Raw genomic sequence first — 22,678 nt, 5'->3', positions numbered from 1 at the left:
TGGTGAGGAACGAACTAACAGCGGGAGCTCGCTGCGTGATTCCCGTCGTTCAGCCTCTGCCGACTGGAGGGATGTGACCCCGGAACAGGACGCCCTCCTAAAACAACACACCATTCAAATAGGATACCGAAGAAAGAAAAGCTGGACCAGGAGGGGTAAGCGACAACGGAGTTGTTTTTTAATAAAACACGGGTCAGGCAGTAGCAGGGGGTTGGAGCCCCGTGGGGTGGGGTGGGTTGTGTGTTGCTGGTCGACCGGGCAGCGGTACCTGGAGCCCCGCTTCATTCAGGCTTTTGTCTCGGGCTGCTAGCCTGTTAGCCTAGCTCCGTACCCTGGTTGTACTGGGGAAGCGGAGGGTCGTTTAACACCGAGTCTTGGCGTTTTGGAGAGGCTGACGTGGATCTAAATGTAACTTTTGCGTTAGCACCATTGTCGTTTTCGCACAATGGAGGTTGTTAGCGGGTCGGGGAGCGAGAAGGCGATGAATGATCGATTTTAGGCTAGCTGGAGAAGGGTCGGGTCGGTCTGCTAAAGGGGGTCGGTCGGGTTGGTCTACTTCAGGGGGTTGAGTCGGTTCGGTCCTCTACAGGGGGTCGGGTCGGTCCTCTACATGGGCTTGGTTCGGTCTGCTACGGGGGGTCGGGTCGGTCCTCTACGGGGGTCGGTTCGGTCTGCTACAGGCAGCCAGGTCGGTCCTCTACAGTGTTCGGGTCGGTCCTCTACAGTGGTCGGGTCGGTTCGCTACAGGGGGTCGGTTCGGTCCTCTAAAGGGGGTCGGTCGGTCTGCTACGGTGGAAATGTCCTGCTTCACATACTGAATACACTTGGTGAATTTATCGTTAGGGTTATTTGTTCCCGATGCCACGGTAGTGTTATTCGCTTAAAATAACTAGTACTTCCATGTATCAACAACTACACTGAAAACGTTATAAGATGTTACCGTTAGTCTCTAACCGAATCACATTACTCCAGCTTAACTTTTTGTAATGATCCTCCTCCGTATGTGTGTTGATGAATAAAAGCAGGGCATCAAGAACCCAGCAGGGTCTTGATCCTGATCCTCATCTCGTTTGGATTAGGGACTCTTGGTCCTCCTACGCGGGGGGACGTCTGACCAAATGGTCATTTTGTGAAACTGAAGCCAGCCTCCTCCAATGCCCTTTCTCTTTTAACAATGTGAATTGGGTCTTCACATGTTTCTCCGCAAAAATATGCCAGGCATTTTCCCAGTATAGAAGTGAAGTGTGTTTTTAATTAAAACTATGTGTGCTGTGCCGCCTACCACAATCTATTTTTATATCCAACCCCACCCTTTTTTTGCCACTGAATGCCATACAATGTCTGCTTTCGCCCAACTGTCAGATAGCTGACAACATGTTCAGCTGTGAAGTTGGCATGCTGCCTGTGCCAGGGGGCATACATGAGGTTGGCTTGAGTGATTGGCCATGGGTAACGGCTTATAACCCTCCCCCCTCCGCTTCCATCATGGCCTCCCCATGCTGCACCACCTCATGCTATTAAAGTCTTGGTGGCACCATGACCATGTCTGGCGGGTCTTGGATCAGTAGTACATGGCTCCACCCCCCAGCCAGGCCAGGTGCGCTTCAGTGTGCAGTACCCCATTCCATCTCATCAACCCCCTTCCTCTGAGTGTCAGAGGACAACAATGTCCGCTGTCTCTAAAGCAGCTGAGGAGAGGGCTAAGGGGAGTTCGTACCAGTGCTCCGTACTTACAGCGGTTCCTATGGTGACCAGCCGAAGTTGAGATGCTTCCTCGCACATGTCTTTATTTATTTTTCATTCCTGACTCGGACACTGTGTCCAGAGCTGCAAGAGACTGGAATAATACAACGATGCATCTGCTTTCTGAGGAAGGAAGAGAGAAATGCTTTATGTGCGCGTAATGCAATTGATTCTGCTATGTTTTTATCTATAATGCAGAAGCCTCTGTCTTTGTCCCTTATGGCACCCATAATAAAAAATAGCATAAAAATATGATCTAAGAGAAAGGTCTAGATCTAATCATCGCCTCATCCCTAGCAATGTCTTAATACATCCCCCCCCCCCCCCCCCCCCCATACAGACGCCTTGGTACTCCGCCTTGATGTTGGTGCTTTTGAAATGTTTCAGTCTCTTGTGGCCCCCCAGGGACCAGCTTAAGGGAGCAGCGTCTGTATCCCCTCCCCTGAGAGGTGCTGTGGCGCGGGCAGACGCTCGCTGAGATCACAGGCCCTGCTCCATCCTGGGCAGGCTCGGGCTGCCCGTCTGAATGTGTAAATCCATGAGAGATAATGCATCATAAGTTGTAGCCGCAGACGCCGTGATTACGTTTTATGACATGAATTAGTCCTACACTTCAAACTCTGAAGGGGCTCTGTGAAGACGCACAAGAGGAACCCGCAGAAGGAATGCACGCTGTAGTAACTCCGCACCAGACGCTCAGCATCTCCTTACGTTTCTGCAGGGTGTGATGCATTGATTAGTCCATAGGGTACAGGAACACATTGATCCAAATACCCCCAACTGCATGCAGAAACACACCTTACCCTAGGCCAGGGGTTCATTTAATAGGCATACATACATACGTCCTTTGTACGCCCTGGCAATTGAAAATAGTATTTAGCATTGTGTAGCGTCTTATCTGAGTCTTTTGTACACGGGGAATGGGTCAACCTAGCGATTTTTAGTGCTTGGCACTTGTTTCTATGAGCATCCTACCGACAGCGATATATTTTTGTTTCTCTTTCTTCTGACATATGTACTTATTGTAGTCGCTTTGGAAACATTTGCCAAGCACCCTGAATGTAAGTGTAATGTAAAAGCATACCTGCAATTCAGCCGCAGTTAAGCGTGTGGGGGTACTTGGCGATGGGCAGCGGCCTCGTCTGCATTCATGCCTCACGTGTTAACAACACATGACCTACTTACCAGTCTTTATTTTTACAATCCACTTCAGGGGCATTGTCCCCCAAATACTGCGGCCATTGTTGTGTACAGTGTAGATATGGGGAGGACGGCACAAAGGCAGGCTGCAGCCTCCAGCACGGACCTTAACGCCCAGCAGGGCCTATATAGACACACTCGCATACAGCCCTGACCTATAGAGAGAGGCAGGGTCATTCACAAGGGAAATCTGCCCATTACATTGGATAAATATATGTATGTATATATTATATATCCTAAACTAATTAGAATTGAAATTCAAAGAACTTGGAACTCGAGTTCCACTAGATTCTAGGATCCCATAGTCAGATGTGTGCCCCTCCTCTCTCTCCCCCCCCCTCTCGTCGTTGGCTGGGTTCACATTCACAGGCATGGCAGCTGTGTGCGGTACCGAAACCAGCACCCTACACAGCTGCTACCCCCCAGCACCGGGCCTTCCGCCTTTGGCAAACCCAGTTGGCCCAGACACCAGGCATCCAGCCCTCTTCAGTTTCTCACACGTCCCCGTGGGTCTGAATGGAGGCCACTTCTCCCCCGCTTCTCCCTCCCTGCACTTTGTCTTCTGGCCTCCGCGCCCGACGCCCGTGCACCCCCGGCCTAGAGGGGCACCCAGGGCACCCCCGGCCTAGAGGGGCACCCACCCTAGGCCTAGAGGGGCACCCACCCTAGGCCTAGAGGGGCACCCACCCTAGGCCTAGAGGGGCACCCACCCTAGGCCTAGAGGGGCACCCACCCTAGGCCTAGAGGGGCACCCAGGGCACCCCCGGCCTAGAGGGGCACCCAGGGCACCCCCGGCCTAGAGGGGCACCCAGGGCACCCCCGGCCTAGAGGGGCACCCACCCTAGGCCTAGAGGGGCACCCCCGGCCTAGAGGGGCACCCACCCTAGGCCTAGAGGGGCACCCACCCTAGGCCTAGAGGGTCACTCAGAGCCTAGAGGGTCACCCATAGCCCCCTAGGGGAGACACCGCTGCAAAAAAATCAGACATTGTGGTCTAGGGCGCTTTAGAAAGGGTAAGAATGGTTTGTCCCAGCGGGGCTAACCCCGTGCAGTGTGCCACCAGGGCACGCCCCCCCCCCCCCCCCGCGGTCTGGCCGACCCCGGTCAGAGAGTGGCGGTCGCGGTGCATCGTGGGGTCCCTGGCGGCCACTGGGGCCGACTCCAGGGTGGGTCGTGGAAGGGCTGAGGGGGTGGTTAGGCTGAACTAGAGTTACTTAGGACAGCCTAATGTATGGTGCTAATTATATCACATAAAAACACACAGAACAGGAAGTAGAAAAAAAACAGCAATGATTCACCAACATATTGCCAAGAAATGTGTAATATCGGTAGCTGACGTAAAAATGGCCCAAATGTCTGAATCCTACATTGCACCCTCCCCATACACTGCCATTGTCAGCCGAAGCAGCGGGCGTTGAGCTTGGACTACTGAACGGCGCTGTGTCCGTGGCCGTGGTGTTGACTCCAGCAGGCCTAGTTAGCGGACCTGGCTTCTGAGGCTTCACAGAACTCCACGGGATCCGACCCAACCCAGCACAACGCTGACACCCGCCAGGGAGTGAGGTGGATCCGGGGGTACGGGTGTGTGTGTGTGTGTGTGTGTGTGTGTGTGTGTGTGTGTGTGTGTGTGTGTGTGTGTGTGTGTGTGTGTGTGTGTGTGTGTGTGTGTGTGTGTGTGTGTGTGTGTGTGTGTGTGTGTGGATAAGCCCTTCAGCACTGAGGCGATCCTTTTGATTAGGTCTGGGGATTCGCTGCGTTGGCCTGGCTGGCGGGGGGAGCACCCCCCGGAGGGGGGGGGGGGGGGCTAACGCGAGCCCACCTCCAGCAGCTAGACCCCGCCCAGGACCACCCCCCCAGACAGCCGCTGTGTTGTGTCCCCCGGGAACAGGCTCACGGCCAACAGCACGCATATCTGAATTAATGACGGCCAGAAGTACGCGGCACGCTGCTCAAGAATAATTAACTAAACATTCACCCGTTTATTATTCAAAGAATTGCTTCTTGGAAGGGAGAGAATGGCCACTGCCAAATATCTCCCCACCCACCGGCATGAATCAGAGGCTGATCTTGTATTCTCCATCACTGATGTGTTACCTTCTGAACACAGAAGGCAGTCTTGGTGGAACACTCTTTTAACAACATAAGTGAGGTTCTACTCAATGTTTTAGGCATAACCCGGTTTTGCTCAAGTGACTCAAAGGTCCCTTTTCAACAGTCTGAAACGCAAGTGAGAAGCGCCAAACGCAAGTAGCTTTTTGGGCGGTTCTATGGCGATGTTGCTATTATACCGGCGGATAAATGACTTGCGCCCGACGAAAATCTAAAAAGCGTTGCCCTGAAGTAGCCTAATTACCCGTTGGTGTGGTTTGGGCATAACGTGCAATAAACCAATGAGAGGGCCATCTCCCATCCCCTTTAAGAGCCATGAGCGCATTTAAATCTGACGAGTTGATATTTTGACAGCGCGTCTGCAGTCTCCGAAGAGACAGATGCATGACCACATGAATTTTAAACTTCAAATGGCTCAGTTTTTGGCCAAATACTATGGCCCAATTCACACATGGAATAGCATTTTCTTCCACAACTTCAGAAATACTGAGTCCTCAAATAAATGTCGGCAAAGAAAACTTAGCACACATATTTATGCGGTAACTTTGTTTCTATTTAATGATATACGCAATACATTAACAAACATCGTTTCTTACCAATATTGTATGCATTATTGTTATCGACTTGTGTCCCTAATATGCATGCGTCCCCCGTTAATATACATTGCCATGGACTGTACTATGCGTTACGTGTTTAGTTTGCGTGTGTTTAAACAGATGGATGCACACAAGCGCGCCCGCATTCATTAATTATTTTACACATACACACACGCGCGTCCGCATTCATTCATTCTATTTAGCATTCACTCGCGGTAAAACCATCTTTTCTCACGACCAAATACTCATCAATCCTAAAAGTTATGCGCTTGTACACGATGTATGTGTTAAGAAAATATGTGTTTGCCGTACGGTGTTTGCAGATGCATTGGTTTTAAAGTACAACTTATTACCGCTGTATCAGCTGTTCTTTCCCAAATAATTTACCAAGAATGTGTGGCTAGGTAGATGAGAGAAGCAAAGTGTATGCGCGAGGTGCACAAGCTACATTATGCATGCGCCCTTAAAATAGCATCTGAACAACGGTGTAGAAAGTCAATTGCGCTGGATGCAAGATGGGGCCCAAAGACTCATAATGTCCCTGCTGGTAGGGGTCAGTGTGGAGGCTCCAGGACTGTGGCGTGTTCTTTGCGTTGGTGTTTGTTTGTGTGTGTGGCCTGGCCTAGCACATTATCTCCTCAAATGCTCTTCCTTTCGACCAATTAATTGTTAATTGAGTACGACTAATAGTTAATAAATAAATAGTTGCTATATCATTTTCCATTCATTACTTTCCTACATCATAAAACCCCATTGTTCCTGTATCTTTTAAATAGTAAGTCGATTGCAAGCCGAACCCTTCCCTCCCACGATGAGATGGAGACATTGTGGATGTACTGTTGGATCAATTAGATGTGCAGTATGTGTGTGAGTCCTAGCAGCAGGTGACATAAATAAAGGATCTGGCTCGCTCCTGGTTGGAGGGAAAGGTTGGCATGGCAACCAGTACAATACTCAGTCTCTCTGCCGCTGTCTAAACCGCACCATGAGCCCAAGAGATACCCTAGGATATGGATCCTGAGCGTGTATATAAACAAACGTTCGCCAGCAATGACGACCGTGTGCCAGTGTAGCACTGCGTTGAATGTCCCAATTAATCCACAAGGCTTCTGTGCGATAGCGTGATTTATCCAAATAGTGAAGATATTACAGCCCATCCCTAACAGTTTGACAGCAGCGCAGGCTAAATATGGAGCCCTTTCTCCACTACAAAAGCACAGGTGATCCAGAGCTACTTTTAGAAAGTGTATTTCTGGAGGCGCTCAGGTACGGCGTTCTACTGCCAGCTCGTGGTCCTCTTCTCCGTCAGCTCGCTCCGTCCAACATGGTTAACCTCACACTGCTCCGAGGAGACGGGAAGGCTGTACCTGCCTGCAGGCGTGATCGTAGCACAATGTCCCTGTGCCGGTGGAGCATTTTATAGATTGAATCATTGATCCTGTATTTGAGTGGGGGGGGGGGGGGTCTTTGGCCCCTGAGCCCGCTGGATGGCTGCCCTCTGGGCTCCCCCTCCTTGGGGGAGTCTCTGGGCTCCAGCCCTTTGAGGACGGGAGTGGAGAGGGATGTGATCAAACACCTCACCGCCGGGGCTCCGAGACGCTGCCCCTGCTAACCCCTCCCCTCTCCACCTCCACCTCCTCCTCCACCTCCTCCTCCTCTGACGGGGCTCAGAGACGCTGCCCCTGATAACCCCTCCCCTCTCCACCTCCACCTCCACCTCCATCTCCACCTCCCCCTTCCACCTCCACCTCCACCTCCTCCTCCTCTGACGGGGCTCAGAGACGCTGCCCCTGATAACCCCTCCCCTCTCCACCTCCACCTCCTCCTCCACCTCCTCCTCCTCTGACGGGGCTCAGAGACGCTGCCCCTGATAACCCCTCCCCTCTCCTCCTCCTCCTCCACCTCCACCTCCTCCTCCTCTGACGGGGCTCAGAGACGCTGCCCCTGATAACCCCTCTCCACCTCCACCTCCACCTCCTCCTCCTCTGACGGGCTCAGAGACGCTGCCCCTGCTAACCCCTCCCCTCTCCACCTCCCCTCTCCACCTCCACCTCCACCTCCTCCTCCACCTCCACCTCCTCCTCCTCTGACGGGGCTCAGAGACGCTGCCCCTGATAACCCCTCCCCTCTCCTCCTCCTCCTCCACCTCCACCTCCTCCTCCTCTGACGGGGCTCAGAGACGCTGCCCCTGATAACCCCTCCCCTCTCCACCTCCCCTCTCCACCTCCACCTCCACCTCCTCCTCCTCTGACGGGGCTCAGAGACGCTGCCCCTGATAACCCCTCCCCTCTCCACCTCCCCTCTCCACCTCCACCTCCACCTCCTCCTCCTCCTCCTCCTCCTCCTCCTCCTCCTCTGACGGGGCTCAGAGACGCTGCCCCTGATAACCCCTCCCCTCTCCACCTCCCCTCTCCACCTCCACCTCCTCCTCCTCTGACGGGGCTCAGAGGCACTGAGCCGTCCCGCCAGCCCCTCATCACGTCCCTCTCTGTGTCTCTCTCTGTCGGGGTTGAGCGGTGATTCAACGGACCGGCCTCCCTCCTCTCCTGCTCCTCTGGTCTGAGTATGGTCCTCCACGAGGGTCATTCATACTCCTCTAAACCCCCCATCGATGGAGTCTGGTGTGTCTTAAGAGTCGACTGGTGCACTGACTCGCCAACCCACGCTGCTGGTGTTTGCAATGACTGGCCAAGAGCTGCAGCTAGCCGTAGCAGCTAGCTCCTCATTTATAAGTACAGCCCCACATCAAACAGCCTCAACATGCATTACTGGTCCTTTTGTTTGGATAGGGGGCAGGAGGGATTACCCCAGCTAGCCGCCCCGAGACCCCGTGGGCATCACGATCGTTCTAACCAGGAGGGGGTGGAACCTAGACGTGCATACTAATATTGTTCCCTCCAGCATATCGTATAGGACATGCATGTAGTATCATCTTAGGGAAAATCTAGTTTTTTTGGCTTTCAGTTGAATTGTGCTCTCGATCTCGAGGTGGTTCACACCTCGAAACCGTGTGAAATCCGGACGGCCGCGTGACATCGGTCCGCGTGACATCGGTCTGCGTGACATCGGTCTGCGTGACATCGGTCTGCGTGACATCGGCCCGCGTGACATCGGCCCGCGTGACATCGGCCCGCGTGACATCGGCCCGCGTGACATCGGCCCGCCTGTCCGGCCGCAGCGCTGTCGCCTTCGCTCGCCTCTCGTCGTCTTCCTCCTGCGCGGCCACGCCCATATATGGCCCCTCCTGAAGCCAGGTCCTTAATGGCTGGGAGGGGGCGGAGGGCGGGGCTCGCTGCGTGGCGGCGCCAGATGAAGCCCCGGTGACTCACCGCCGGCAGCCACTCAGTCCTAACGAAGCGGCGGTGTGCGTCGTCACGGCTCCCTGGAGCCTCCATGACGCAATGACGGCATGAGGCCCGTCTTCACTGCTCTAGTCCTGCCATAGGCTCCTCGTACCCTCACTGCCTTATCTTATGGATGCTGAACTAACAGCGTGTGCTAACACACTTATTGTGTGTGTTGTACGTCCTGGCACTTGGAACGTAGCAATCTGTAGCGTCTTATCCTAGCTATCTTTTTAGGAATGGGATAACCTAGCGATTGTTGCCTGGCACTTGGTTCTATGAACATCCTTTCTGTAGCGACAGAGATATTGTTGTTTCTCTTAGCGTCCGCTAAGTGCCCGTAATGTGAATGTAATGTAATGGCTAACGTGTTCTCGTGTTTGTGTCCGCAGAGCTACAGGAGCAGGGGTCATGAACCGGGAGGAGATCCCGGGGAAGTCTCCTGAAGAGATGTACATCCAACAGAAAGTGCGGGTTCTGCTCATGCTCAAGAAGATGGGATCCAATGTACGTATACGGAGCCTCTTCAGAGGCTCGCTCACCATGTGGCGTCTACCGTTCCAGCTCTGCTCTCTGACCAAACGACCATGGTCTCACATGGTCCTTAAGATGTGCCTTCACCATATTACTCAGTAGTCGTGGATAGTTGTTGAGTTCCCCCTAGCAGAGGGATAGTTTCCTGTGATATTTTTTCTTGTTTCAGATTCATTCATCATTAGACACCATGATTAGGTTGAGCTGGCAATGCGTTGAGTGTTCTACTGTGTGGTCATTGTTCAGGTGGGGTTCTCCCACGGCCTCTAGAGGGCAGTGGCTCCAGTTGGCCGACCCGACTGACTCGACTAGCGATCAGTTTGCTTTGAATCCTCTGCGGACGTGACTGTTGGTTTTCTGGTTAGTCGATGTCCCAACCCCAGAAACTGACTCATGCAAACTTGCCTATCAACATGACTAGGTTGGATGTTGTCAGAGGGTTTGTCGTCCCATTGTATGCGTTTCGTAATACAGATGCTTTTTCTCTGAATGCTTCCTTAATGATGGCCAAGCCATTCATGAGCTACTGCACCCTACATAATACATTTACTTTTATGTGGCACAAAACGACGGTGTACTGTAAACGAATACAGTATTTCCCCACAGTATTTCACCAATTATAAATAATCACAATTTAACAATGTGTCTATGTTTTGCCAAAAGAACTATTGCATTGGGGGCCGCAAACATACATTCTAATAATAGACAGAACAGATATAATAATAAAAGAACCGCATGGCTGCGTGCAGTGGCGCTGGTCATCCAGAGGGGGCGCTGTGCGGCTGCTGGAGGGGGAACACTGGTTCAGGACGTTCCTGTCAGGCCCAGCAGGGGATGAGTCATACAGGCACCTGGGTCAAGATCCAACCTGACTCGGTCCAGACGCCTGGGTCACTATGAGACAGAGCAAACACCACCAACGGCCGAGCAAGCAGAGAACACGCCTTGTAGCCATTGCTCATTGACCCTGGTAACCTGTGCCCGTACGGGACGGTGAAATGAGGAGGGCCCTGGAGCAGGCTGTTGGAACCACTCATCTGAGACTCATCCTACAGGCCCATTGGTGGTGCTTCCCACTTGGTTCTGTGAACCACCTTAGTGCTCCACCAGCGATATGGTGGTGTTGTCTTTCTTCTGGCAAATGTACTTATTAGAAGTCGTTTCGGAGAAAAGCGTCTGCTGAATGCCCAAAAGTTAAGATCACTTTGGTCAAAATAAAATGATCAGACTCACCCTAACTGGTGATAGGAAAAGGCGTCCTCAAAATAAAACTGCCTAAACTCGTTAAACTGGAATGAAGGCACTTTCATAAAGTGGTTCACAAGTAGCACTGCAAATCTGAGGTCTTGATAAAAAAACAATCCAAAAGCAGAACTTAAATCCTACTAGAAGGTCATTCTAAAGAGGGTAAATGTACAATAACTAGTATGAGGTCTGTAGCCCCCCATCAATAGGATGCGTGGTTGTGGGGTCATGGTGGTGGAGGTCCTCATCTCTAACACACCTTCTGTTTTCCTCCCAGCTCACGCCCAGTGAAGAGGCGTTCCTCCGGAACTATGCAGGCGTGGTCCACAGCCAGATGAGCCAACTACCTCAGCACAACATCGACCAGGGTAAGAGACCCCACAAGACCCCCGTCCATACCTGCCAATACCGGGATCCACGAGGCCTTATCGCGACGCTCTGTTTGGCTGCTTTAAAACCACAATAGACTGTTTGGCGGCTATTCCTTACTTTGCTGTGTTAGTCTTTTGTATTTAACACTGCATCCATACTATTTTCATGACTTGCATTCAAACACAACTCAGAAGTCCTGGGTTTGTTGTTTGGCAGTGCAGATGAGAACACAAGTGCAACACAGAAAAATATATAGCAAACCTTTTTCTAGTGTGACTTGAACAAAGTGACTGTTACCAGGTGTGACTGTGGTCATGTATCACACCGTGTGACTGGTCATGTGTAAAGAGGTGTGACTGGGAACAGGAATGACCAGGTGTGACTGTGAATAGGTATTGCGAAAGCAAACTAGGGACGCAGTCACGCAATATATTCACATGGATGGGTCTTGTTTGTGAACTGCAGTGCAGTCATTAGACACTAGAGTGCGCTGTTCTCTTTGTACATTTATTAATGTGTAGCCGGGTCAGACTTCCACCACAAGAGAGCGCTAGATTAAAAAGAACTTGATCCTCAGCAAGTACAGAGGGAGCAGCCGAAAACGATTCAAAGGACGTGTGCTACTTCCTCTCCTTTTATCAGCTTCCTTCCAGCCGTAATCCGAAGCACGCTCTTATTTTGAAGCCTCTGCGGTCTCTGCCACCCACCATGAGCTCAGGTAGAAGCCATCTTTTATTAGTACCATCCCCAGCGGGTAAACAGCTGGTCCACCAGGTGCCTTTGATTCTGGAGGTGGATCATGTGTCCCACTCCAGCAGAAAGAGGCTTCTGTGTAACCTCAATGTCCCCCGTCTCTGTTAGCTTCACTGGCCCCGAAGGAGGGAGGGGGACGAGCTGGATGGTAACACGAGGCGGTAGGTGGCAAAGGAAATGGCCGCTGTTTTAAATCCTCCACAGAAAGGGCATCTTCTGCTCTAGACACGTCCCCGGCAGGTTGAGCTGCGTGAGCAGGGCGAGCTGAGGCGTCCCTCTGAAGCCCCGCAGGGTGCACGGCACGGGGAGGGGGCACGGCCAGCACGGCACGGGGAGGGGGCGTGGCCAGCACGGCACAGGGAGGGGGCACGGCCAGCAGGGCACGGGGAGGGGGCACGGCCAGCACGGCACGGGGAGGGGGCACGGCCAGCACGGCACGGGGAGGGGGCGTGGCCAGCCCGGCACGGGGAGGGGGCGTGGCCAGCCCGACACGGGGAGGGGGCGTGGCCAGCAGGGCACGGGGAGGGGGCGTGGCCAGCAGGGCACGGGGAGGGGGCGTGGCCAGCAGGGCACGGGGAGGGGGCGTGGCCAGCAGGGCACGGGGAGGGGGCGTGGCCAGCAGGGCATGGGGAGGGGGCGTGGCCAGCACGGCACGGGGAGGGGGCACGGCCAGCACGGCACGGGGAGGGGGCGTGGCCAGCACGGCACGGGGAGGGGGCGTGGCCAGCAGGGCACGGGGAGGGGGCGAGGCCAGCACGGCACGGGGAGGGGGCACGGCCAGCAGGGCACGGGGAGGGGGCACGGCCAGCAGGGCACGGGGAGGGGGCGTGGCCAGCACGGCACGGGGAGGGGGCACGGCCAGCAGGGCATGGGGAGGGGGCGTGGCCTAGCCTCGCTGTGGCCTGAACCCCTCGTCTGTCTCTCCCCGTTGACCGCGGCCCGTCTTATGTAGAAGACCCATCGAGGCTACATCTCCTCTCCCGCCCCTCTCCAGTTCCCCCCCCCCTCCCTAAAAGAGGAGCAGTTATAGAACCGCCCCCCGGGGTCGATGCCGCGCCCGCTGGGGAAAGAGCGGCATTAATAATGGAGGGGGCTCAGAAGGTGTAGAGGAGGACCCTTTAGAGATCACAGGACGCGCTAAGTGGCCTTTGGCCTCCCCCCCCCCAGCCTGAAGGAGGGGGGCGGAGGTTTTGGTCTATCATGAGGTAGTGGACCTGCTGGGGGAGGATGGGTTCCCTCCCCGGGGAATGTTGCCAGGAAGGCCGTCACAGCGGCTGGAATACCCAGACGGGCTCTGTGGAGGGCGGGGGCAAAAGGACCGAACCGCATTCGTAGGATTAAAGAGTGTGTGTGTGAGTGACTGAGGCCTTGTGTGTGTTTGTGGCCATGTGCGTCTGTAATGTGTGTGTGTGTGTGTGTGTGTGTGTGTGTGTGTGTGTGTGTGTGTGTGTGTGTGTGTACATGTGTGGGGGTGTACCATAAATAATTATTCCATTTGTCGCCCAAATTGAATGAGTCCTTTCTGACCAGCAGCCGACTGCAAACTGGCAGAGATGGACGGCGTCTGGCCGCACCAGGAGCTCAGACCCCCGGGTGAATTAAGTGGGGTTAGTTCTGTTTATAAACACACAGGAGGAGAATAAGGACTGGCTCCTCTTGGGTCATAGTGTTTATAAACATACAGGAGGAGAATAAGGACTGGCTCCTCTTGGGTAATAGTGTTTATAGATACACAGGAGGAGAATAAGGACTGGCTCCTCTTGGGTCATAGTGTTTATAAACACACAGGAGGAGAATAAGGACTGGCTCCTCTTGGGTCATAGTGTTTATAAACACACAGGAGGAGAATAAGGACTGGCTCCTCTTGGGTCATAGTGTTTATAAACACACAGGAGGAGAATAAGGACTGGCTCCTCTTGGGTCATAGTGTTTAGAGATGGATGTGCACATGATGTGTACTCTGTCCTCTCTCCTCGCCCCCCCCTTCGGAGCCTTCAGATGAGGGAAAATCATACAATCCGCTGCCCCCCCCCCCTGTTTGAGTCTCTGCCCCCCTCCCTCCTGTTTGAGTCTCTGCCCCCCCCTCCTGTTTGAGTCTCTGCCCCCCCCTCCTGTTTGAGTCTCTGCCCCCCCCTCCTGTTTGACTCTCTGCCCCCCCTCCTGTTTGAGTCTCTGCCCCCCCCCCTGGCTGACTCACTGCCCCCACCCCCTTTGATTCTCCCCCCCCTCCTGTTTGAGTCTCTGCCCCCCCCCCCCTGTTTGAGTCTCTGCCCCCCCCCCCCCCCCCCCCCCCCCCCCCCCCTCTGAGTCTCTGCCCTCCCCCCCTGTTTGAGTCTCTCCCCCCCCCCCCTGTTTGAGTCTCTGCCCCCCCCCCCGTGTGAGTGGGCAGGGTGGGGTCTGATGGATCACTGAGGGCGAGAGCAGCCTCCCAGTCCCCCCTGAGCACGCCCCCCCTCGGCTAAAGCTGCTGAGACCTTTTCCACATCAACTCTCGACAGTACATGTCAATATTCTCCCAGATCGGTTTAAACCCCCGAAGGTAATCACTGTTTATGTAGGCAGTGGATAAGTGTTATTTGAAGATGCCATTTTCTCTCTCTTCGGGTTCTCCTCTCACCCACTTGCTTTCTTCCCACTCTCTCGTTCTCGTGCTCTCTCTCTTTCGTGCCCTCGCTCCCTCTTCTGCTCTCTCACCTGGTCACCCGTTCTTTGGTCACTCAAAAGGTGCAGCACTGTGTAAAAAAACATCCAAAGGTTTGAGGACATGCTGATTCAGGAGATCTCTCTCTCTCCGTCTCTCTCTCTCTCTCTCTCTCTCTCTCTCTCTCTCTCTCTCTCTTCCCCCCCCCCCCCCTGTTTGCTGTGTGAAGGTCCTCCCCCAGCATTGACAGTGTGACTCGTCAGGCTCATCGATCGCAGAGTGCTTGTGGGGGGGGGGGGGGGGGGGGGGGGGTTTCGATGTCGGTCACTCACTATATCCACATGGAGGTGAACCAAGGCCTCACCGCGGAGGGCCTCACCGCGGAGGGCCTCACCGCGGAGGGCCTCACCGCGGAGGGCCTCACCGCGGAGGGCCTCTTTCAGGTCGGAGCGGGCTCAGCGTGGCAGGAAGGAGGGGCTCGTCGTGGGATCAGGGCGCGGGTGACGGCATTTATACGGCGGCCATTTTAGGTATGAGTTACTTAGCTCCCCTTGTAGTCGTGAGCAGGAGGCTGAGCTCTTCGTGTTGCGGCCACCACGTGCACACCGCTCAGTACCCAACAGGGTGCTGGTCCACCACGTGCACACCGCTCAGTACCCAACAGGGTGCTGGTCCACCACGTGCACACCGCTCAGTACCCAACAGGGTGCTGGTCCACCACGTGCACACCGCTCAGTACCCAACAGGGTGCTGGTCCACCACGTGCACACCGCTCAGTACCCAACAGGGTGCTGGTCCACCACGTGCACACCGCTCAGTACCCAACAGGGTGCTGGTCCACCACGTGCACACCGCCCAGTACCCAACAGGGTGCTGGTCCACCACGTGCACACCGCCCAGTACCCAACAGGGTGCTGGTCCACCACGTGCACACCGCTCAGTGTCCTGTCGGGGTGCTGGTCCACCACGTGCACACCGCTCAGTGTCCTGTCGGGGTGCTGGTCCACCACGTGCACACCGCTCAGTGTCCTGTCGGGGTACTGGTCCACCACGTGCACACCGCTCAGTGTCCTGTCGGGGTGCTGGTCCACCACGTGCACACCGCCCAGTACCCAACAGGGTGCTGGTCCACCACGTGCACACCGCTCAGTGTCCTGTCGGGGTGCTGGTCCACCACGTGCACACCGCTCAGTGTCCTGTCGGGGTGCTGGTCCACCACGTGCACACCGCTCAGTGTCCTGTCGGGGTGCTGGTCCACCACGTGCACACCGCTCAGTGTCCTGTCGGGGTGCTGGTCCACCACGTGCACACCGCTCAGTGTCCTGTCGGGGTACCGTAAAGGAGTCAAACTCATCGCCTGCCGTTCATAGTTCTCTCTAAAGTCTACAAGGTCGGTGATTAGCATTTTGCACGGGTTTAATTGACTGATTAGCATACATGCAAATGCTGATTTCACGCGATGCTGCTTTAATCAGGCCAACGAGGCGGCGGAGGATAAGTGGGTTGTTTGCACTCTGGTTGTGTCTTCTGGGAGCGTCCTGAGGAAACGGGGTCCCACTGGCGGAGAGGGGGGGGGGGGGGGGGGGGGGGGGAGCTGTGGGGGAGAGGGGAGCTGTGGGGGAGAGGGGCTCGTCTGTCAAGGCTAACACTCTTATTAGGGCTAGACTGAGGCCCAATCCCATCTCTCCCCCTTACCCCTCCCCCTTACCCCTAAGGGGGAGGGGTAAGGGGGAGGGGTAAGGGGTAGAGATGGGATTGGGCCTTAATGGAGCCTGGACACGGGGGGCCATCAGTATGGTAGTACAGTACAGTGTCTACGTATCAGATGTTACTGTAGCCTCCCCACCCCCACACCGGCTGGGTGTTTCTGGACGTGGTTCACCCTCTCATCAGGGCTGGGTGTGGAGGAGGAGGAGGAGGAGGAGGAGGGATGGAGGGAGGGGACCATGGAGGAGAGCCGTTGCCGTAGTAACCACCTACGTTGCGGCGGTGGGGGCGGGGGGGCTCCCTGTGGGGACTCGGTGGCGTGGCGATGCGCCGTGCCTGTAGAAGAGGTAGGACCTCATTACCCATGAGCGCCTGGGGCACCCCCCCCCGGGTCTGGTCCTCCCCACCCCCTCAGGAACCTGGCCCTCCTCTCCTGCTGGGCCAGATCACTGCAGCGATGGTGTTCCCTTTGTCTGTTCACCGAGCGCCATCCAACCGCCGCCTCATCAGAACCTTCTGACGCTACAGCCGGGCTACGACAGGCAGCTGTCACTAAGTGGGGGGGCTGTGTTTGGTATTTAACTCCATGTGTTGATCTGCTGGGCTGACCTCAGATGCTTCAGCTCTGATTAACACTTGTACATTTACACCAGGTCACAACCCCGGCCTCTTACCTTCCGCGCGTGTGTGCGTGTGTGCGTGTGTGCGTGTGTGCGTGTGTGCGTGCGTGTGCGTGCGTGTGTGTGCGTGCGTGTGTGTGCGTGTGTGTGTGTGTGTGTGTGTGTGTGTGTGTGTGTGTGTGTGTGTGTGTGTGTGTGTGTGTGTGTGTGTGTGTGTGTGTGTGTGTGTGTGTGTGTGTGTGTGTGCGATACACCGACCCGGGAGTCCCCACAGATGACGGGGTGAACCCGACCCCCAGAGTACAGCAGGAGGTCACGGTGTAGGGGTCAGGGTTCCCCTGGGGGTGCAGACCGCCGTACCGACGGCGTTGTGTATCCTCTTCGTCCTCCGGTCCTTGTCGTGTGTTCGTACCTCAACCGGGTCAGTCAGCTGGGAGTCTGGGACTGTGTCGTGGTGACCCCCCCCCCCCCCCCCCCCCCTGAGGTCAGCCTGTGGGGAGCATCGCTGAGGGGGGGGGGTTGGACCTGCAGTCCTTCTGCCCCGCGGAACGCGGTGCTCAACGTGCCAATGATGCAGCCGTATCTCTCCCGTTGCTAGGCAACACGGCTGACATTTCTTCAATTTTTTTAAATGGAAGAAATGTTTTGCTTGTTTTGTATGTGTGTGTGTGTGTGTATCTGTCTGCGTGTGGGTCTGTGTGCTTGTGTGTGTCTGCGTGTGTGTCCGTCTCCACATATATCGGGGTCGTACGCTGCAACACAGACACAAGGCTCGGCGAGGCCTAAATGATAGATATTATGGGCTATAAACGGGTATGACTACGATGGGTTACGGTTGTTCAGCGACCACGGGGTGAAGCTCATCCACTGGTCACCAGACAGGACCGCTGTCTGCCGTGGTGCTCACCGATCCACCTCTGAAGTGACTATGGGCTCAGTGCCGTCACGTCTCTCCTTCCTCCAGAGCCACGGGGTTGACCTCCTGGTGTTGACCCCTGGTGTTGACCCATCGGTGACCCCCCCTCCTCCTCACGGCCCCAGTCTAGACCCGGTGGACCAGGCTGATGTACAGAGAAGACGCCACCAGCCCCTGTCCAGAAGCTGTGTGGCCGTCAGGAGGAGTTATAGTTGTCATAGGTGTCATAGTTATTCTATGAACGACATGGGGGCCTTAAGAGACCACAAGACTCCTCGTTAGACTCCCCTCGTTAGACTCCCCTCGTTAGACCCACCGAACGGACCCAGGCCGGACGGAGGGCGCTACTCTCTGACGAGGACGGCTCCAGCTACTGACGAGCGCCGGCGGAGAGCGGTCTCGGGCCCACTTTCATCTTTTTTGCCGCAATAATTGCATCTAACAAGCAGTCTGGGGCTGACTGGAGAGCAGAGGCTTTTTATAGCCCAGGAACAAGGAAGGCGTCTTCACACGCTCTGCCCCCTCTGAACACGGGCCTTTGTTATCCTGCTGCTCCACCACCGTGACCGCCGTTACAAAGGGACACGGGAATACATTTCCTGGCAGCTTTCAAGTGTTGTCCTTCCATAATTGTCCCAACCCTGCATCGGATGAGGGCACTAGGGAGTTCTCGGACTGCCTGGCCTGATGATACCAAGCCGTCTCCATCGCGCCGGTTACAGTGTAGCCGTCTCTCTTTGGGAACAGTTACAGAACACAATGTGCTTGGATTGCGTTTCTGTCCAGCCAAGAGCAGGAGACTCCTAGAAGGGTTGAGGGGGTCAGTGGGAGAGGGGGGGGGGGGCGCAACAGAGCTCTGTTTTACTGCTTCCTAATTGGGAGAGCGCAGAGTCCTTCTCCCTGCTGTGGGATGAATCAAAGTTGTCAGCGACCAAACCGAGCAAGATCCACGTAGAAGCGGAGCCGGCGATCAGAGCGCATCGCCTCCGGTCCGTTTGACTCCAGCGCTGAGGGATCAAGAATCACCGCTTTGACCTCATTAACATTCTAGATGCAGAGAGCGGCAACGCTTTAGATGTATCGGAGCTACGGGAGCCGAAGAAACGGTACTCTGTGGAGCCAATAATTCACCTTATCATCGGCAACCTCCCCTCCCCCAAACCCTAAATGAGATTGTCCGATATATAATCCAGTTTTGAATGAGGTCCTCTTGGCCGGCTGCTGATCAAACGCTACGAGGCGGCGGTCTGACGCATTATCGGAACAGGGCAGGTAGCCCAGGTAGCTGACCTCTGACCTCTGCTGCCATGACTCAGCGTCGTCATTCCAGGGTGGAAACCTCTGGAACCTCTCAGCCACCTCACCCGCCATTCATGAGTAATGTCTGAGTAATGTGGGCTTAAGGTGTCACTGAGGTGCACCCTCCGGAAAGTGTGTGTGGGTGTGTGTGTGTGTGTGTGTGTGTCCGGAGCAGTGGTCACCGATGAAACATCTCCTGTTCTTCATAGAGCAAAGTAGTTTGGATCCATTAAGGGGTTTTTAATTAGCGTTAATAACGGAGCAGGCTCTGGGCAAACTTTGAACAGCGCAGCATTCAAGAGTTGTCTAGTCTGCCAGGAGAGACCGACCGCACGACCCCTCTGAGAGTAGACCAGCTGGCTGCCAGCACCAGACCTCCGCCCACACACCCCGGGTGGTGCTCCATCCCCACTGGGACCCCACACCACCGCTCGGCCGCGCTGATGGGGGCGGTGACTCATACGTGTACCCCCCCCCCCCCCCCTCACACCATCGCCCACTCCTCGGCGAGGACACTAACTCAATAATAACTTTTCCCTCCTCTTTCTGAACCGGCTCCCCCTCCTCTGGTCCCCGGAGCCCCGGTGGAGAGGAGCTCTGCGTCTCCACGCTCGTACCTCTGGTCCTGCTTTAACTGAGTGGCCGCCTCTGGCGTTGATGCGTTGTGGGGGAGACAGCACCCATGGGTGGCCTGTGTCTAACCTCTCCCTGCCCCCCCTCCCCCAGGTGCAGAGGACGTGGTGATGGCGTTCTCCCGCTCGGAGGCGGAAGACCGGCGGCAGTGACCCTGGGCTCCAACCCCTCGACTCCACCACCTCCTCCGCCACCACCTCCTCCACCACCACCACCCTGCTCAGACTCAGGAGAGGGAAGAGGCATGGTGGGAGACGACGACTCCCCCTCCCCCAAGAGGTGGTTGCTCCTCTTCCCCAAAGCCTCTTCCTTCACCCTGCTCCTCCTCTTTACATGGGCCGCGGGGTGTGTTAGCCTGTTAGCGTGCTAGCCCGCGGAGTGCGTTAGCCTGTTAGCATGCTAGCCCGCGGAGTGCGTTAGCATGCTAGCCCGCGGTGTTCGTTAGCCTGTTAGCGTGCTAGCCAGCGGGGTGCGTTAGCCTGTTGGCGTGCTAGACTGCGTTAGCCTGTTAGTGTGCTAGCCCCCGGGGTGCGTTAGCTTGTTAGCGTGCTAGCCTGCGTTAGCGTGCTAGCCCGCTCCGCTAGCTGCATTTATAGGGGGCGTGGTGGTGGATCCAAACATGTCATTGGAGTGAATGAATATGAAAACGTTTTAGAAGTTGTTGCTTTTTTTGCCTTTTTATTTCATTAATATATATATTGCATATTTTGGTCGTGCTGATCATATTTTTAATTCTGTGACCTGTGCTCTGGTCATCGGCGGAGTCGGCCATTCATCGTTTACCTCTGTTACCATTGACGACCGTACAGGACGTTGTTTACTGAGGTTCTGTCCCCTTTGAGTGTGGACTGGTCGTATGACTGCTCTCATCTGTACCCATCAGACCAGCGCTCCATCTGCTGTTTCAGTTTTACTTTTGGTTTCCATCCGCCCGTTGGTGCCTCCCGGGCTTTATCTCAAAGGAAAGCATCTACATCATAAGTATTGATTTAAAAAGATAACACTATCCTCCTTACTCCACCTAAAGGTTTACACACAGGTGTACACATCCACCTGAGCAAACACATTGTCGGAGTTCTTGTGAAAAGTTTTTGTTTTTTGTTTTTATTGTACAGACTTTAGGGAAAATACAGTAAGCATTGATTGTGCCAAGTGTACTTTATGGTGTTCTGTTAGTACTCTGTAAGATAAGGTTACAGCAGCCTGAGTGTCTGGCTGTATTTCTAATTTATTACTTATGTAATCACTCCCCCATTCCTGGACAGCAGCACGGACGAAACACAAGCAGACTAGTCTGAGTTTAGAGTTGAATTTAGTCCCCTTTACAACAGTACCCCCACACTAAAACCTCCACCCTGAGGTCAGCATCACTTCGGTTTAAAACGGTTAGTGCTTCCTGGTATATGCTCACATCGAGGTCCTTCACATGACCTACCAGGGACATCGTCCTACATCGGCAGCAGGTTCTTTAATACCCGGTGTGGTGCTGTCCCCAAAGTGGTGTGGTTCTAGTGTGTGTCTCTCTACTCGTGGGTGGCTCCTGGAGTTACACCAACATGAATCGGGAAACAGTTGGCTTAGCTGACTAGAGCCGCTAGCTAACCTAAGAGGAGCCTCTAGCGTCTCGGGCTGTGGTCTGCGTCCGCTGTGGAACCAGTATAGTGACCAGTATATCTGACCAGTGTATTCGAGGTGACGCAGAGCTGTTCTGGCGTTTTGTTTCACTGCAACAACTTTGTAAGGGAAAGATACAGTATTTTTATGACGTGCTCCATGCTAATGTCCTCGCTCAAATCAAAAACATGTTTGCTTTGTAATAATCGATCGTCTGGTTTCAGTGGTTTGCTTTGGATTTATGAATGATTTGTTTCTCCTAGTGTCATGCTCGATATTTAAATGTGTTTTTTTAAGTATACTTTGTTAACATGTATAACTTAAATAATTGTAACTTAATGTTTTGAAGCCAAGCATGTCCGCCGTCTGGTTTTACGACCGAAGTCTTTTACGAAGCGGATCGTAAACACGCGCCACAACGACCATCGCTTGTACCTTCTCAACGTTAGCGGTCGCTGTTAGCTCTTTCTAAAACTTTTACGTAACAAACGATCATTTTGTATGGATATGCGGTATCCATTTTTAACCCTTGGCAATAACTTCAACTCCAACTTTTAATATTTGAATGTCCTCTAAATCATTGCGATGTCCCGCGTGACCAACCCTCTGGTCAGGCTGCCCGCTCGCGACAAAGAAATTTGTCTTTTTATGTTTACCTCTGTTTTAGTATTTTTTTTATTTGCCTATGCATATTACTTTTTTTTGTTATTTTTCAAGTTAAATGTGTCTTACTGTTCTATCAGGGCTGTCCCCAGCCTCTTCGTATGTGTGCGAGTGCGATTGTGTGTGTGTGTGTGTGTGTGTGTGTGGGTGTGTGGGTGGCTGTGTGCGTGCTTATATCCTAGGTTTTCAGCATGCTGGTTTTACTAGAATCGTGTATCTTTTTACTGTGATGGCTTGAAATGCCTAGATGTTTCCATGCATTCTTCAATGTCGCCTCTGGGCTTTCTTTATTCTCTGTTGCCATTCATTTGTTGGTTCTGTAAGGCTGCTGATGTTGTCTTGAGTTAATGCTTCCAAATCCTATACCACCTGAACCATTAAAACATTTAAACAGTGAGATGGGTTGTTTGTCTCTTTACCACCGATTCTGGAAGTTTCTGTGGAAATGCCAAAATATTGACAAAAGATCTATATATATATATATATGTGTATGTTTATCCGTATAAACTTTTCAAATAGCAGCTCTGTCGCATCATAAAGCAAGTAGGTAGAAACCCATGAATACCCCGAGAAACAAACCCCACAAAGAAGGCTCACTGAGGAGAGGTAAAGCTGAAATCAGCAATTAGTGCCTGCCCTACTTTTATTGTGTGTGTTCAGGTTGAGTTTCATTGTTGTCATAGCAATGGC

General features: G+C 54.1%; 2 protein-coding genes across 2 annotated transcripts in view; both read left to right on the top strand.

The window, feature by feature from the left end:
* Window positions 1–22,554, top strand: ctnnbip1 (catenin, beta interacting protein 1). The gene is made up of 4 exons (XM_056600318.1): window positions 1–155; window positions 9,384–9,498; window positions 11,048–11,138; window positions 19,805–22,554. Exons 2-4 carry the CDS (start codon window positions 9,403–9,405, stop codon window positions 19,861–19,863), a joined length of 246 nt encoding a protein of 81 aa, XP_056456293.1. The 5' UTR covers window positions 1–155; window positions 9,384–9,402; the 3' UTR covers window positions 19,864–22,554.
* Window positions 21,911–22,678, top strand: part of clstn1 (calsyntenin 1) — a 9,992-nt gene continuing 9,224 nt past the window's right edge. Inside the window, exon 1 of the mRNA XM_056598682.1 lies at window positions 21,911–21,934. Within this exon, the coding sequence (XP_056454657.1) occupies window positions 21,911–21,934 (24 nt within the window). The remainder of the gene's footprint in view (window positions 21,935–22,678) is intronic.

The sequence above is a fragment of the Gadus chalcogrammus genome, chromosome 1 (genome assembly GCF_026213295.1).
Source record: "Gadus chalcogrammus isolate NIFS_2021 chromosome 1, NIFS_Gcha_1.0, whole genome shotgun sequence".
Classification (NCBI taxonomy): domain Eukaryota; kingdom Metazoa; phylum Chordata; class Actinopteri; order Gadiformes; family Gadidae; genus Gadus; species Gadus chalcogrammus.
This window is presented reverse-complemented; position numbering and strand designations above follow the sequence as displayed.